Source organism: Rhea pennata, chromosome 6 (genome assembly GCF_028389875.1).
Source record: "Rhea pennata isolate bPtePen1 chromosome 6, bPtePen1.pri, whole genome shotgun sequence".
In the NCBI taxonomy this organism is placed as follows: Eukaryota; Metazoa; Chordata; class Aves; order Rheiformes; family Rheidae; genus Rhea; species Rhea pennata.
The window spans coordinates 14,083,987-14,101,399 of record NC_084668.1 but is presented as its reverse complement, the minus strand read 5'-3'; the positions used below and the strand labels follow the sequence as shown (position 1 = coordinate 14,101,399).

Here is a 17,413-nt window from a genome sequence, read left to right as displayed (position 1 = left end):
GAAAAAAGGTGCACCTCTTACTAACATTTCTGCCATATCTTTTGGGGTGTGTGTGTGTATGTGTATATACACACACATATAATACGATACCTGTCCTCATAATTTTATGTGATCTCTGCAAGCAAGGAACTTGTGCAAATGGTGAAAATAGTTCACAGCTGAGATCTATAAAATAACACATACATAGGTGGTTTATAAACATGTAATTATCTCAAGAAAAATGGTGCTGGGAAGGTATTTGGACACTGCTTTAAAACTTTACTTGGATTAAAGCTTTCAGTCTTTCAAATGTGCAGAGCTGTTCCTGGGAAAAAGTAAGTTTTGTAAAATAATACACATGTAAAAAAATAGTTGCAACTTGACCTTCAGGTAGTTATTTAACTTTCAGGGTTAAAAATCAGTCTTTTGTCTGATAATACAGAACTCCATTTCTTCATGGACTTTTTTAACCTATTCACAAGGCAAAGGAGTCTCAAAACCTGAATACTTGTGAATATTTTTTCATATTTGAGTTTAACTGTAATAATGCTGAGGAAAATCAGACTTCCTTTTCCAAAGCAATTGAAGCTAGCTAGGAGAAACACCTACTGAATGGTGGAATGATACAATTCTTAAGTGCTTTCCCTTCTATTCATATGCCTTTACATTACTATTTCAGTAAAATTGTAATAAATGTTCCTGATTGTCTTTTGGGTTTGTTTATTTACTACCCAATTTCTTGTATAAGTCACCATAGAAATGAATCTTAAAAAGAGGAAGTGGTTTTGCAAATTAGTTACGCTGCAATGGATGTTCTTTTTCATGATTTTGCACTTTTGCATGCTCAAAAAGATAAAATATTACTCTTCCATCCCTTATTTTTCTTTTTCTCTCGTAAGAAGGCTAAAAGTGGAAGTTAGGCTGCCAGTATAGGTATCTAACATAATCTTATTTTAAGAATGAAGATATTGACCATCAAAAACATATTAAGTACAAACGGATACAAGTCTCAGATGATATGATATTGATTCAGGATTTGAGATTGAAAGTCATGAAATCTGTATTGATTTACATAATTTGAAATTACATTGTTTTACAGTCCAAAAAACAATTTCCTAAATGTGATGAGCTTTCTGAGTGGGAGGTTTGAGTAAGCAATTTGTAAGAAGGGAACATTAGAACTCCTCTGCTAAATTATTGAATTTTATATTTATGGATTAAGTTTATATATGTAAGAAAGTAAGATGGCTAAGCTGACTGGCAGTAGGTTTAATAATCTCTTAAGTATGGATCAAATATAATTTAAAATATATATATATATATTAAAGACTGCATTATTAAGACTATATATATATGTGCGTGTATGTATATATATATATATATAGTGTCTCAGTGTGGTTTAGAAGGATATTGCAGCCTAAATAATGCAGTCTTTAATTCTGTATATTTGTCTTCATCTGCATGTGCGGTTTGAAAGTAAATTGAGATATTTCTGCTTGTAGTTTACTGAGATAATTATAACCTTAAATTCCAAAAGCACATGATATATGTTTAGCTTAATAAACTTACAGAAATGTTTATGAAACTTCTGTTTAATACACTAGAAGGTCAGACCGGATATCTGTAACAAAAATAAGCAAAGCTTGTCAGTATGAGGTTGTGTGTGTTATTTCATTATTATGTAAATGGCTGAATGCAGTAACAGCGAGCTGCTTTGCCTGCAAAATAGGCTGCTTTCACTGCCCTTGTCTGAGCGTTCGCAGGGAAATTCAAAGCTGGCTGGGCAAACACAAAGCAATGAAGTTTTTGCCCAGGGCTTGATTGTTAGTTCTCACAACTCATTATGTTAATATGTTAAGGTAGTTTCATTGCTGCTACTAAAATGCTCATTTGAGTTGCTTTTGAGATGTTTTCTGTAGGGTTGTATGTGCTGTAGGAATTTATTTGTGTTTGTTGTCATGTATGTACAGGCGTCTGGTCAAACATAAGGTGCTGTCTTTTGCTTTTTGTTGGAATTACCTCTTTTGTGTCTCTATGAAGGTTTTTGTTCTTTGCCCCCCTCCCCTTTCTTCGGTGTAACTCCCAGGAATTCTCGTTGTAGGAAAATATATAGCTGTCTTGCCCTTTACTGAAAAGGCTGAATAACCTGTGCTGGCCAGACTGGAATGAATAAATACATAGAGTGTTAAAAAGCTCTGTGTGACCTTTGTATATCAATAATTTATAGTTGACTTAAAACTTCATTTTGCAAATGTTGGCAATCTCAGGGTTTTTCTTTGCAATAGGAAATGTGTGTGTTTTTCAAAGTGAAATGTTCCTTTATGCTGTCCATTATCATGTTTGGATAATGACAGCATTATCCAAATGTTGGATAATGTTTTAAACTTATTTTATATCATTCAGATTTTGTGTGAAACCATATATCTGGGATCTGCTGTTCTTTAATTGTATAGACACAAATTATGCAGCATGGAATCGGATGCGTTATTGCCTTAGGTTTTCTAACTTGCAGCAATGTGAAATGCAGTATGGGGAGCCTTACGCTGCTAACAGTTTCCCGTGCCTCGACCAATTCAATTCAGGAGGACAATTCATAAGATTACTTTTTTTTTTTTTTTTTCATGTTTAATCCTACCGCTTGCTGAAAAGAAAAGGGGCGCGGTGCCCTGCTTCTGCTTTCTGAGAATGTGCTTTCCTCCTCTTTAAAATTATTGACCTGGTGCTTTTGCATGTTTAGCCGGCTGCACCAGGCTGGGGAGAAGCACCAAAGCGGCTCAAGGCAGGGAGACCCGGCGTGGGTGAAAGAAGGACTAGCATCACCCCTTCTCGTGGTAGCTTCCCTTTAGATTTAGCCATAACCCCTAACTTCGTTCTTAGTGGTTTTTGAATTTGCCGGTAATATCAGCAGGCTGTTGTTCTAAGTAGCTAAATTACTTAATAACATATCTTAATGTGGTTTGTGGGGAGGAAAGCCTGTATCCTTGCTGGTATTTGGAAACTGGCATTTAAAGTAAATTAATGGGAGCTGTGTGCTAACTGCCCTTTTGGGCTTCTAAAAGCATTCTTAATTTTCAAGTATAAAGCCATATAATGAAAGATGAGTCATGTGTTTATGTAATACAAATTATACAGTTAAGCTTTTATTCCAAAAGGAGTAATAAAGGAAATTATCCATATTATACATAAGCACAGAGAACATTTTTATTAATTTATGAAACAGTGCTTTGCAGATCGAAAACAGAAATACAAGATTTTCCTTTTTCCTTCTCGGTGGTGATGTTAAAGCTCAACCAAAAAATGTGTGTTATGAAGCCCATCTTGACAAATGTTTTAAAGCTACATGAGTTTCAGAAGGAAATATGTTTAAGAAAAAATAAAGTTATCTTGAAATGTATGCATATACTTTTAAATTGAAAAATTGAAATTTTAACAGTATCATCTCCAATGAGCTTTTCAAATAAGCAGGGAGATATTTGAGTTAACTTACATTTGGACTACATTTATCTATGTATTTTTGGATCAAAAGCCCAAAAAACAGTGTAGGAATGCTGAATTATGCTGCTTGTGTTTGTTTTTAAGGTTTAAATGGCAGGCATTACATTAAGATGTGAACTAATTGGTTTTCTTTTGGGGGAATATATATTAAGTAAAAGACCTATCTTAGAAGTAATGTTTTGGTAAGACAATAGAGTATAAAAACAGTAGATTTTACAATATGCAAATATAAGGTAGGCTAAGAGTGCTTAAAATTTTAAAAAGCAGTCACACTTAAAAAAAAAAAAAAGAGAGAGAGAGAGAGAGAACTTACTAGATCTGTGTACAATTGCTTTTCAGAAAGAAAACAGCATCACTTACAAACATACACTTCCAATTTATTGCACTACAATAAAATTTTGAGGTTATAAAAATATGTGCATATATTCAGCCCTAAGGCTCACGGTTTCTTTTAGCCGCTTGCCTAGTTCACTTGGCATCTTAGAAGAACTGTCAATATCTAATTGCTGTTTCACTTCGTACTTCTGTTTTGGCATTTAGATCTCAAGAGACTCCTATAGATGGGCAGCCTCCTGCATTACCACCCAAACAATTTAAAAGGAACAGTTGGAACCAAATTCATCATTCTCACTCACAGCAAGAACTGGATAACCATATTAATGAAACATTTGATGTTCCTGTATCTCCTGAAAAATCCACAGTAAGTTGTTGGATCCAGTTCAGTTATTCTGTTTATCTGAATGATGGTCCTACTTTTCTCAAGTTTGATTCTGACACCTTTAAGGAGTTTTCATATTTGTACATTACATTGCAGCATTTCCCTTATGCATACCATCTCTTTGCTAGCTCCCACTGTTTTTCCCATCTGTAGGATTAATCCTGTGTCTGTTGTCACAATCCTACATTGAGATGGGTATAAAAAACATGTTAGGGATGCCCTTATAATGTTCAGTTGGCTTTTCAGCACTTGCAGAGTGCTCTTGTTTGAGAATTTGTTTACCATCAATTATAAAAAAAGACATTGTAGATACTGGTGCTGGTCTGAAAAGAATATGTTTTGCGTCTTTCAAAAAGCTGAATCTAAACCTGAAACCCATGCATATCAGCTTTTAGAGCAGTTGTCAGGAAAGATTTCTTGAATTTGTAGTAGAATCACCAATCACAATTTCCGAGAGAGATGCTCCAAAGAGGCTTGCAGTGAGTAATGTAAAGATCTAAGCAAAAAGTTTGTTTTCCGTGTTTGAGCATGTCCTAGATGAGTAAGTTAGTCAATTGATTATTGTCTGACAGGAATGAGATCTAACTGATAATTTTTGTTTTGTCCCTATGAAAGTTTTCAAATGGTTCTTGGTTTTATACTGATGTGAGGCAAGAAACATTTTGTGGGATGGGAAAACTGTTTAATATCGAGATACAGTAAATACTGTGTAAACACTTTTACCAGCCTCAAGCATTTAAAACTGTGACTCAGACTCCCCAAATTGGTATTTGAGAAATGCCTTTGGGTTATTATTTGCATTCTGAATTCTAAGCATATGATATTCTCTCAAGCTTCATTGTAAAGTTAGGATTCACTTAAAACTATTTAGCTCCTTATGTGGGAGTTTAATAAAACACACAAAAGTGAAACTCATATTTTATGAGCATTTTAGTAATGCTGTAAAAGTTTTGCTTTAATTAAATCATGAAACAGAATTCTTAAAAACTTTGTCTTGTGTTAGTGCTTACCTGAGTCATATTAAAGTTCTTTTCTGTTCTGAAAAACACCACCACCTTACTCACCAAATCTTTCTGCTCTGCACCCATTTATCTTTACTGAAATGACAAAAATAACTTGCAGTTGTTTTTTTAACTCCTTTTAGTTCTGCAAAACCAACACAGCTGTGTGAGAATGAGCTAGATTCTTTTCCATGCGCACTGTCTATGTGATGTTTGCTATGGTCCAGTGAGTCACATTTATGCAGCCCCGCTGAAGGCAGTATGCTGTTGTAATTGAAGATCTAATTTGGTCTGCTGATTGCTTTTTATTTTGGATACTAGAGAAGAAGGAAAGCAGTATGACTCTAAAATTTTGTGAAATTATAAAAGTAGGGCTGGAGTGTTTTGGTCTTTTTGGATTTCTTTTTGTTTTTTCAGTGCTTTTTGTCTGAGCTGAATGCACTTCAGTCTCACGTACCGCTAAAATTTCTTCTGCTGCTCCATCTCAGATATTTTAAGGAAAAAATCCTCAGCTTTTTGACTTCATTAAGCTGTCTAATTTCCTCTGTTGTAGGAACAGAAAGTCTGTTTAGAGTGGTAGTGAGGCAGATAGGGAAGTAACAGCCTTTTACTCCCATCTGCAATCCTTAAGCATCCAGTCTCAGAATGTCTGGTTCAGAAGTATTTAAAACAGCTTTAGCCCTGAGTCTCTGGAGTCAGATGGGTTAATGATGGTCAGGATTTTCACTGTAAACTGCTGCTCAGAACTGGTTGTTAAAACGGGAAATCATTATTCGCTTTCTGCCCGAGGAATGGCATGGCAGAAAGCATATCAGCCTCTGCAAGTGAGCCCTTGGTGGTGGTTCATTCTGCCCAGAGAACGGAGGCCAGTCTCCTGTGCCGGTGACTGGGGGCTGAAATGACTGGCATGTGTTTGGGGTTCCTGAGCAGCCTTCCTTCTCGTCAGCCCATCTTGTGCTGTTCTTCTCTCTTTCCCTGAATTTTTCATTTTTCATTACTATGAAGGTAATGAGGATTTTTCCTGTTTTGATTTAATCCTGAGCTTAAAATACTTAAAAGTGAGTCAGCTTTTATGTTTTCTTTTGGTTGTTATGAGCCAAATTTACTGGATTTCTTCTTTTTCCAATTGATCGTGCAGATTTTGAATTTTCTTACTGTATAGGATGTAGGTGCTTCACTTTAACACACTTTGAGTCTTATGCTTGGGTACGATTTGTAACATTGAAAACTTCCTTACAACAATTATCTTTAATAATACTTGATAAGCTCTACTTCCATAGAAATACTAGCTGATTTTTGGTTTATGAGGTAAATAGCTATTAATGGGAAGAAACTGAAAAGCATTTCAATGGCAGTATAAATTAGATGGGGGGGGGGAAGGAATATTCCTCAGTTTTTTGGTGGATCCTGTGACAATGTTGTTCTATCAGAGTGAAACCAGAAAAAAAGCTGTAGCTAAGGAAGAGAATTCCTGTCTAAAATTGTTGGAGCTTGGTTAGTGCAAAGCATGTGTCATACCTCACATTGCAGTACATCAGAAATAGGACTGGGGATATGAAACCAAGGTTTTGCTGCTGAGCTTGACCCCACTTAGGGTCATATTACTGTTACTGGAAAAGAAAGTATACCTTTCTCTACCGTATGCTTTTAGCGTAGTGTGTTCTTATTGCAGGCTTGCAAACTGCAGTCTAGAATGTTGCCATTTAGTAAACCCTGTTCCTCTTAGACTGACTAGCTTCAAGTAGTCTTTTTCTAATACTTTCTTACTGTGAGCTTGCCGCTGAAAGAACATACTTTTAATTTAATTATGCCCAAGACTTTTAAGTGCATAAATCTTTTTCCTTTTCACTCAAGGTAAGTAAATAAGTTTGCATTGTTACTTGGTGCTTTCTGAAGTCCCCAGTATCAATGATTTGGTGAGGAAATTGAAAAATTACTGTGTATAATATTCTCAGTCTACAGTACCTATGAACAAATAATGTATAAATAAAATATGCTTTTTTATTTTTTTAAATAGCCCAATGGGGGTGTCCCTCATGACAATCTTGTTATGATCAGAATGAAACCAGATGAAAATGGAAGGTTTGGCTTCAATGTAAAGGTAATAATGGATGTATTCTCTTCTTATCCTTAAAGAATGTTTCTGAAATTCATGATGTGTGACTAATTTAATTTATTTTAAAGGGTGGGTATGATCAGAAGATGCCAGTAATAGTGTCCAGGGTAGCTCCAGGAACACCTGTAAGTTGTGGAAATTTTTTTTATATCAATGTGTATGTATTTTGAAGTATGTGTTCAAAATTGATAATCATTTCTCAGCTGTCCATGAAAATAAGCTTGTATTGCTAGTATTCTTCTAGCACTGCAAATTACTGGCAGTAAGGTTTTGATAGGGCTATAGAACATAAAAGAAAGTTCTTCAATCATCAAAAATATTTTTCTTACTGCAACAAGATTAAATTCTTGAAAATTATCTGGAGTTATGAATGTTTACATATGCACTGTTTCTTGAGCTGTTTTGTCCAAAAAATGCACCTACTTTATTACTTTTTTAAGAGGGATTAATATCATTTTGCATAAATTATGTATCGAGTTGTATTTTGTTAAAAATAACTAAAATGGTAAATCCATCTTGTTTTAATGACAGACGTAGTTGAATAAAGTCAAGATTTAGGTTAAAATCAAACATCATGAATCATTCGTCAGATCTGATTGTCTGTTGTTACTGGTGTTTAGTGACTATCAATAATGTCTTCAGACTAGGCACAATATTTTAACAGTTAATTGCCAAAAATACTGACCTGGTATTAAGCTGACTGAAATCAGCTCTATTTGCACCTTTTAGAAGAGAGTTGAGTGAACCATTTGCTTGCTAACATCAAGAAATGCAGCGTTTTCTTCCTAGGTAGAGCTATTGAAATGTGTGCAGACAGCACTGTTCTTTCCTCTATTAATTATTTTCCCTCATGTGTTTTCTAACAAAAGTAATTTTGGCTGAATGCTTTAAACAGCCTCCAAGGAGGAGATACTTGGTGATGGCATGTGTGTTCTTTTGTATCTGCAGCCGTGGTTGGATTATGATATAATAATTATTTTTACTTGCCGATTCCTCTTTCCTGTATTACACGGATGTGTGTATTTTCTTTGATCCTTGTCGTCTTACTCCTGTCGCAACAGTTGTGATATGTGGGACTTGAAACTTTGAAGCCTGTAAAACTGATTTGGACAAGGCTTGGTCCTGTTACTCCATTCCCTCCGAAGATCAGAGCACCCTACCTTTTAACTGCCTATACGAAATGCAGTTCAAACAGAGGAGCTCAGCTGAGCTTTCGGCTTCAACCGGAGGTGTGGAGTAACAGCTGCAGAAAGACGTATTACAGTGACGGTCCCCTGCCAGCTGCAAATTAATGTGTTCGTGTGAATGGCACTGTCTCCTGTATTGTGCAACACGGAGATTTATCATTTGAATACAATGTGGCAACCATAGCAACGCGGCGGGTAGGATTCATGTCCCTGAGTGTAGTTATTTTAAGTTGGTATTTTAAGGTGACAAAATGGAAATGGCTTGTTTGACAGGATTTTTTTCTTTCTACATTGCAGGCTGATCTCTGTGTCCCTCGTTTGAACGAAGGGGACCAGGTTGTCCTGATCAACGGCAGGGATATAGCAGAACATACCCATGATCAAGTTGTTATGTTTATTAAAGCTAGCTGTGAGAGACATTCAGGGGAACTTGTGCTCCTAGTTCGACCCAATGGTGAGTGATCTATACATAACACAAAGAAAAAAAAAACTTGCCTTCATTTTCTAGCCTTTATTTTGTGTCCTGAGATAGAATGCTTATAGTCTTTGTAAGAATTAATGCCCCTCCTTGAAAAAAGAATACAAAATTGCAATAGGACAATCTATTGTCCAAGTCCTGACCAATCACATACAGCAAAAACAGAGTGAAAAATAATAAGATTTAATCAGAATAATTGAAATTACCTCATCTAGCTCAAAAGTTATTTTTCCTTTATTCACTTATTTGTGCTAATCACTCACTTGTGTTCCCATTCTGTGTATGTAAGTTCTCTTGATGGTTTTGTATGCTTTCTTATTCATATAAAATAAATTTAAAAAAAGCTAACTTTGTTTACAAATTTACTAAGTCAGTATCCTCTTTGTGTTGATTATCTTTGTATTTTGAATAAAAACATCTAGATTTTAGAATTCAGTAGCTGCCAGTTTTCTCCTCCATTGTCATGTGATTTCATTTAAAGACAGACTTTCAAACAGTATGTTTGTTACATATAGTAGAAGATGTATATTATATTTTTGAGTTTGTTTATAGACAAGGCATGCAGACAAGACTAAAAGAATTATAATGGCATGTATTAATGCCATTTTATCACATGATCTGCGTCTCTTCCCCTAGTTAGAGAAGCCTAAAGAAATAGATCAATGCAAAATGAAATAGAAATAAGAATATAAAACCAACTGCAATGCCTTCAGAGGCATGATGGGGGAATCTGAGATGAGGGTGTTGCACTAGACAAGGTAGGCTATAATACAAGTTTTGATCAAAATTTTAGGAGTATGGATAAGTCAGTGTTTTTACTTCAAATGACTAACAAAAAATAGTTTTGTTTTGGGTTATAATGATCACTAAAGGCTACATGCCCTTGCTGATGTCGATTAAAATCAGTGGGTTAATAAATATGCTTTTTTTTAAACAGAAGGAATACTTTTTTTTTGATTTATATAGATGACTTTAATACTAGCGTTAACTGAGCTAACCAAACAGCATATCATGTTTGAGCCTTCCTATCTTTGTTTGTTATAGCTGTCTATGATGTTGTGGAAGAGAAGCTGGAGAGTGAGCCTGACTTCCAGTACATCCCTGAGAAATCTCCACTTGATGGTGTCCATCAAGATGATAATGCTCTGAGGGAATCCATGATTCAGCTAGCAGAGGGGCTTATCACTGGAACTGTTTTAGCTCAGTTTGATGTAAGTACTCTGTTGCCTGTAGCTGTGTACAAGTTTTAAGTCTTTCAGGATAGTAATTATTTCAAACAGAGCAATTTTCAGTGAACTTTCAATACAGTCAACATCATCTAACAAAATTATTGAATTATGTTCTCAAAAGAAAGAATGACATTAAAATATATTCCTCTGCTGAAATACTACCTGTGCAAAGTTATCGCATAGAATGATCCTTATAAACTACTTTTTTTATGTTGTTTCACTTATAAATAGCTTTATTGGTTGCTTACAGCTTTTTAAAGTTGTGAGGAGCCTACACTAATGTTATTTCTTTTTAATAGGGACAAAGATTGAAAAATCTATACCAAAGTCTGTCTGTACTCAGACTTTCATTCCATATCTAAGTTAATATAGGAAGTGAATCATAGCTGAACTGTTAACATTTTATAGACAATTTTAGTGAGAGCAGATTAAGTTACCAATAAATACAACCCTAATTTTAAGAACAGATAACAATATTTTTTATAAACAGTTGATTTTTGTAATGATTTTTAATGACTGAAAAAAGAAGAAAGCTGTCTACAGCTAAAGTCTTTCTGCAGCACTTACTTGTGCTGTGATGGTATTCCATCCAAGTGCTGACACAGGCTGTATATGCTTTTCACCTTTTCTAATGCATGAAATCAAATGACTTGAATCAGATGGCAGTATTTTTGTCAAGCAAAACTGTGTGAATTCGTAGTCAAATGGAGGCCTAACATAATGTATTACAATATGCATTTATAAAGATACTATTCTTTAAAGTCTTTGGTAAAGATTTTTTTTTTTTTGGTAGGTGGGGAGAACAACGGGCAGATTTTGCAGTACGTGCATTTTGTGTATTGAATAGGTTTAGATTAGGAGCTATTCAGTCTTACATAGATGTCTTTGAGTTGAAAAATATGTGAGTGAAGAACAACTCCTAAACTCTTCGTGTTGCTTTTTCTCATAAAACATGTAGCTTTTTTCATAAACGTATGTCAAACTGTAGACTGTGTGTAGTCAACCAGGTGTGTTATACTGTGAGAACAAGTGTTCTGTAGTGGAAAAGTGTTTTAAAATCCCTCCTTAACCACCCGTTTTTAGTCTTTCATGTAGGTTAATGCCTCTTTCTGTCAGTTCACGTCTTCTAGGAGTTTGCTGTAAAGCAGACTGTTTAAATGATGCAGACTTAAAAAGTTTTCAGGGTGCTTTTTTCATTAATTGGGATCAGTTCACTGATACATTTGGAACACAAGGGTTGTGGTAACGCAGGATATAAGCATGAAATGAAACCTCTTAAACACAGGTTTTGTGCGGAAGTAAAATGGAGTGGAAGTGTAGACCATGATTCACTGTACCCTGAACACAGAGCGGAAGGAGACCTGAAGCAAATTGTGAAGCCCCAGACCACTGTGCAGAGTGTTAGTATCTGTTAACACTCTTAGCTATACGTAATACTGACTTCTGTCCGGATCAGCATGTCTACGGAAGCCCAAGATTTAACATTGTCTCTGAAAGAAATTGTGGCTCCATATTCTGATTATTTTCAGTGATCCCATAAAAGAACTAAATTCATACAGTGTTAGCTTTTGAATAGAAAAATGTTCATTGAAGCTTTCTTTGTTCAGTCATTTATGTTCTAAAAGATACCTCCAGTAATACAGTAATGAGTCTTTTGCATCTATTATGATCTGACCATCTTTTTTGTTTTCCAGCAATTGTATAGGAAAAAGCCTGGAATGACAATGTCTTGTGCCAAATTACCTCAAAACATTTCCAAAAATAGATACAGAGACATTTCGCCTTGTAAGTATATGTGTTTGTAAATGTATTTTAAAAGTATTTTATTGTGGTTAGTAAATAAGTAACATCTTTCTAAAAATTTTTTTCAGATGATGCTACACGGGTTATTTTAAAAAGTAATGAAGATTACATCAATGCAAATTATATAAATGTGAGTAGTATTTTTTTTAAAAAAAAAAGCTTCCAATCTTAAGTAATTTTGCAGTTTTTCAAGGAAAAACTCAATTAAAAAAAAATCAAAATTAAGAGTGAAATTAATCTGATTTAGACTGCAATGGCTGGTAAAACCCTATAATCAGATGGCTTGAAATTTAGTGTAAATTTACTTATTTGCTAATGCTACATGGTACTTACAGGTGTTTCTATAAAAAGGGAGGGAAAAAAAAAAAGAGAAAACCCTAGGAGAAATTATCCCTCTACCAAAAGAATTCATTGCACCTTACTGGTTGCAGACTGTGGCAGTAATGTTTAACATCAGTCAAATTTAATCTGAAAGAACGTACTCCCACATCCCTTTTATTGTTAGTAGTAACAAAAAAACTGCAGCTACTTACCTCCCAGATGAAAAGCTAAAGAAAATAAGAAGTTTGCACTTAAATTTTTTGCAAACTGTTCCATCATTTTTTGTAGGTTTTTTGTTGTGTTATACCATAAAAAATCTTGATTGCATGAGTTCATAGCAACTAAATAACTGTCAGTTAATATATGAAGTGCACTTGGGTTTTTGTAACAGTTTTCAGTGAGAAGCAGTTTAAAACATTTTTATCTGTGCCAATTCATATCAACAAACGTATGGTAAATAGAATTAATACAGTTGGTTTTTTTCTGCATTGTTTTGTACATATTCACTAAACATTAAGCCTCTGCCTAAATTATATTTGTCATGAGAATGAAGTTCTGTAAGGATTAAAATAATGATTTTTTTCTTATCTTAGATGGAAATCCCTTCTTCCAGTATAATAAATCAGTACATTGCTTGTCAAGGTCCATTACCAAACACTTGTCCTGATTTTTGGCAGATGACTTGGGAACAAGGCTCATCTATGGTTGTAATGTTAACTACTCAAGTTGAACGGGGCAGAGTAAGTGAAAGATTTTCTTATTCTAAAAATCTATTGGTGATTGCTCTTTGAAAGATAAGAGGAAGATACTATTATCATGCTTATATGGTTTTGTTTTTAATGGCAATGCATTCCTAGTATCATTTCAGTCATGACTCGTACATTTTAAACCTTTTGATATTGTTGATATAGTTAATCTAAAAACTTTGTTCACTGCTCAAATACATTGAAATTTTCATGTATTTCTTAAAATATTTATAGGCTGCTTCACTTGAATCTTTATTGTTAAAATAAAAAACAACTAGAATTTACATCTTAGGATTTTTTTGTCTAAATTTCAAATGAAGACATTTGAAGTTTCATCAGTTTCTGTAGCGTAGTTCTTGGACATGCATAGGTTAATTCTTTAAGGCAGGCTAGATCATATTTGTAGTGTTAAGATCACATGCTGTTATTTGATGACTATCTTCAAGAGACTACCTGATAAGAGGAAAATCTAAAATTTTTCACAAAATGTGCTTCTGTAGTTATAGGTATTTATTTAGTCATGTGAAAGAATCATTATGCTTTCTTAACTCTCTTCCATACTAAAACCATAGAAGTACAGAGTTTTAGCAGCAAAAGAGTTAAGGAAATATGGAGTACTAAAAATAATTGTGTTTGGTGTCTTAAAAGGCTTTAGCCCTCCCCCCCAAACCCACCCCAACCCCACAATCTGTAGTTTGTCCTTAGCTTGGTTCATCATGTAGTTCCTGCTCTTTAGAGATTGGCAAAACAATCATATCTGGTCATATACACAGTACAGTTCCAGTGTTACCAGGCTGATAGTCTGGAGCATTCACAGTAGTGCTGGATGGTTGAGAGCAGGGACAGAAATGAGACTGAAACAAGAATTTGATGGAATTTCTCCTAATTTAGAATTTCTTTTGATGATGGATTTAGAGTAGGTTGTGGGTGTTCTGATTCATTCAGGCTTTAGTTCAACTGTCTGTATATATTCTAAATCTTTTTAATAACCATATATTTGCTGTGGGAGGTCAGGCCTATAAATATAATTAAAATAAAGGGGAATTGTAATGGTTTTAAATCATTTTTTCAGTGACTCAACATTAGCATGATGCTGCCTGCCCCCAAATAAAACCAATTAGAGGGAATTTCAGTACAAGTGCCCTTTTAATTTGTTTGAATTTCTTTGCAGATCTGCTAAGAACAGACTTGCAATAGCAGTTCTCTGAGGTTTCCCCACCCCCTCAGTAACAATATTTGTGGAGTTCTTTGGAGACCTGCTAAATGCTGAAATAAAAGGACTTATCTGTCTTATACCCATAGGCAGACTCCCTGCTCTAAAGCTGATCATGAGGCTACTGACATCACTATCCCACTGCATGCCGGGGTGTCTCAGTGGAGCAGGAAGTCTGCAAATCTGGCTGCTCTTAAAGAATCGCCAGGTGGGTTGGAAAAATGAAAGCACGCTTGAGCTGAAATGACCTCAATAGTTAGGCATTTAAGAAATATATCATAAAATCCTAGTTTTTAAAGTTTGCATTTACATGTGATAGCTTTATTAAAAGTCTCTGAAATTCACCATCTACATTCCCCTAATTTCTGCGTTAGTGTAGCAACTTGTTGCTTACTGCCTTCCTCTTCTTTTCATAGGTTTTCCCATATAGATGTAGTTTGAGAGGGTTAGTTTAGGATTTTAGAGGTCAGAAATGTTTATAGAGCAGCTCCTCTGCCACTCAGGTGTTGAGATGAAATATTTTATAAACTTGCCTTTTAAAAGTTGTACTGGGATTTAAAGGCACCCATCTTCTATTACACTGATTTCAAGAGCTAGTGCCTGTGTTCTCTGGAAAAGAGAAGCAGGAAACCTCCATGATACCGTATTTCATAAGCAATAATTAAATAGGGCCGTCTTTTTGGTAAGTAAGTTAACAGTAATTTCAAAGTGATAAAATAGTCTTTACTGAATACAGGTATCAGGAACTGGAGACAATAAAAATAATACTCTGTGGATCTAAACACAGACATCTTTAAAAATGTGTTGACCTTAGGTTAAATGCCATCAGTACTGGCCAGAGCCATCAGGAAGCTCATCCTATGGGAATTTCCAGATTACCTGCCATTCAGAAGAAGGAAATCCTGCCTATGTCTTTCGAGAAATGACACTGACTAACCTGGAGGTAAAATCATAGTATATTCTGTTTTAAACTTTGTGGAATCCTCAGTGTTAAAGTACCTAGTCAGACTTCCTTTTCAGCTTGGTGGTGTATCCAGGTAGAACTGATTGTTTCTGGAAGACTTTAGAAAACTAGTCTTACTGCCAAGTTCTCATCTCATGAAGTCTGCTCTCAGAATGATAAACTTTTCATTAGCAAAATGTGCTTACTGGCCAAATCACAAGTGTTAGTATTTGTCTGAAATAAAACCTTTATTGGTGCCGTTAGTGCCCTGACAAAAGAAAAAGAGTAATTAAAGAAGTTGAGAAACTTACTGTTCCCTTGATGTTTTAAAAACACCAGACATTAGAAGTATTTCATTATTGCTACTGAAAATCTGTCTTTCTAAAGGCAAACACTTCTTAATTCCAGCTTGAAGACTCTGTAGCCTGTGTGCGAGTAGATTGAAGATGAATCCTGCCTAGGCATAATGATTTAGGATTGGCTGTGAGATGTAAACAAGGGCCGTCTAGGACACACGTAACATGATTTCCAGGGCATGTGCAATTTTCACAGCTTCCCCAGCCAGCATTTCAGTTTCGGGGATTTTTGAAAATAGGTTTCTGGAATTTAGTTCACGTATTTGTTTCTCACTGCTTGAATTTCCAGATTAGATGCCAATCTTTCAGAGCTGCCTTGTAGTCAATTTGCAGCTGTAAGTCCCTTCCTGTGTGCTGTTGAGACGGTTGCTCATTTATTACCAGCAGTGGATGGTAATAAACCTCTGTGGATGATTCCATGCCAAAAAATTACTTGTTGTGTAGTAACTCCTGTTCTTTGAAATGCTGCTTTTACATGGATTGTACAGCCTGTCTCCTCCAATAATCAGAGGCAGATTGTTTGTTCATGATTTTTTTTGGGGTGCCAGGAGGGAAAGGAGGAGGAATTGGGAAAACAAAGTCATTCTGCACTTTATGTAGTATGCTGGATAAAACTAGAGGTGCAGATAAGGCCAAAACAATACTGCTGTTCACACCGAGTCTGAAGAAAGGCTTTTAAGCCTGAAAGGGCCCATCTCTCCCCACCTCACCACCACCAGGTCTGTCATTTAATCCAGTAAGATATTACCTTTTCCTGCTTAACTTGCTTTGCTAAAACTGGGGATATCTGTTCTTTTTGTATGTCTACTGGTAAGATTGACCATTTGAACTTGAACTATTTGCCATTATGTAAAGTGGCATTTTTTTAACCTGCTGTAGATAAAAACATTTTTATGTTGCCTGTTACATGTTCTACTTAGTTTTAAAGAAAAAAGTGTAATTATAAAAATCCTGGATGAGCAATAATTGACATTAAAGCACTGCTAATTGCCTGAAGCCACTTTTATTATGGGCACAAGCTGTTATAAGTGTACCACTGATTTTTATTATTATTGTTTTTTTCCATGGGACCTTAATTACCCTAAACAACTTTGCGTTGCTGATCAGAAAGAGGAAAGCCGCCAACTAACCCAAATTCAGTATATAGCATGGCCTGATCATGGGGTTCCTGATGATTCGAGTGATTTCCTAGATTTTGTGTGTCTTGTGCGAAAGAAGAGGGCTGGCAGAGAAGAACCTGTTGTTGTTCATTGCAGGTATTCATTTTTTTCCCAACTTTCCTAAATTATCAAACTGAATTTATTTTTTCATCAAATAGTTTTTACGTGCTTTATTATTCAAGTAAAATATCTAGTTGCATCTCAGCTCTAGGAAGAACAGGAGAACTCAACATATAAATTAAACAATTACTTTTTCTTAATACAATAATCACATCTTGGTAAGCAAAAACAGTGTCTACAAGCATCTCTTAAAGTAAAATACTTGTGAAAGTCTATATAATAATTCAGGGAGATGGCAAAAGGTATATCTTTTCCTTCTAGTGACTATTCTGCAGAGCTCTAGGAAAGCCAGATAAATAATCCAAAGCAGGAAATACAAATGGTATATAGAATAAAGAAATAAAAGACACTTTCACTAAAGTTTGCAAATTCTTAGACTAGATGATATTTTGATACATACATTAAGATGATATATTTTTCCCAACAATTTGTTTTTCATGGATTAAAGTAACTATTACTTGGATTTTTATGTACACCTGAAACATGTTTCTTTATGTGCTGTTCTTGTGAAATAGCATTTAAGACATTCTGCATTCCTATAGTAAATT

The 17,413-nt window shown here is 35.0% G+C and overlaps 1 protein-coding gene across 4 annotated transcripts in view; it reads left to right on the top strand.

The window, feature by feature from the left end:
* Positions 1-17,413, top strand: part of PTPN4 (protein tyrosine phosphatase non-receptor type 4) — a 73,368-nt gene that overhangs the window by 50,218 nt on the left and 5,737 nt on the right. For 2 of the 4 annotated variants that reach the window (XM_062578216.1, XM_062578212.1), the window contains exons 15-24: positions 4,015-4,174; positions 7,211-7,294; positions 7,378-7,434; positions 8,794-8,950; positions 10,019-10,185; positions 11,898-11,988; positions 12,075-12,136; positions 12,921-13,067; positions 15,101-15,229; positions 16,693-16,841. In XM_062578216.1, coding sequence (XP_062434200.1) covers positions 4,015-4,174; positions 7,211-7,294; positions 7,378-7,434; positions 8,794-8,950; positions 10,019-10,185; positions 11,898-11,988; positions 12,075-12,136; positions 12,921-13,067; positions 15,101-15,229; positions 16,693-16,841 — 1,203 coding nt within the window. The remainder of the gene's footprint in view (positions 1-4,014; positions 4,175-7,210; positions 7,295-7,377; positions 7,435-8,793; positions 8,951-10,018; positions 10,186-11,897; positions 11,989-12,074; positions 12,137-12,920; positions 13,068-15,100; positions 15,230-16,692; positions 16,842-17,413) is intronic. The other 2 variants (XM_062578215.1, XM_062578213.1) reach the window with 2 other exon arrangements.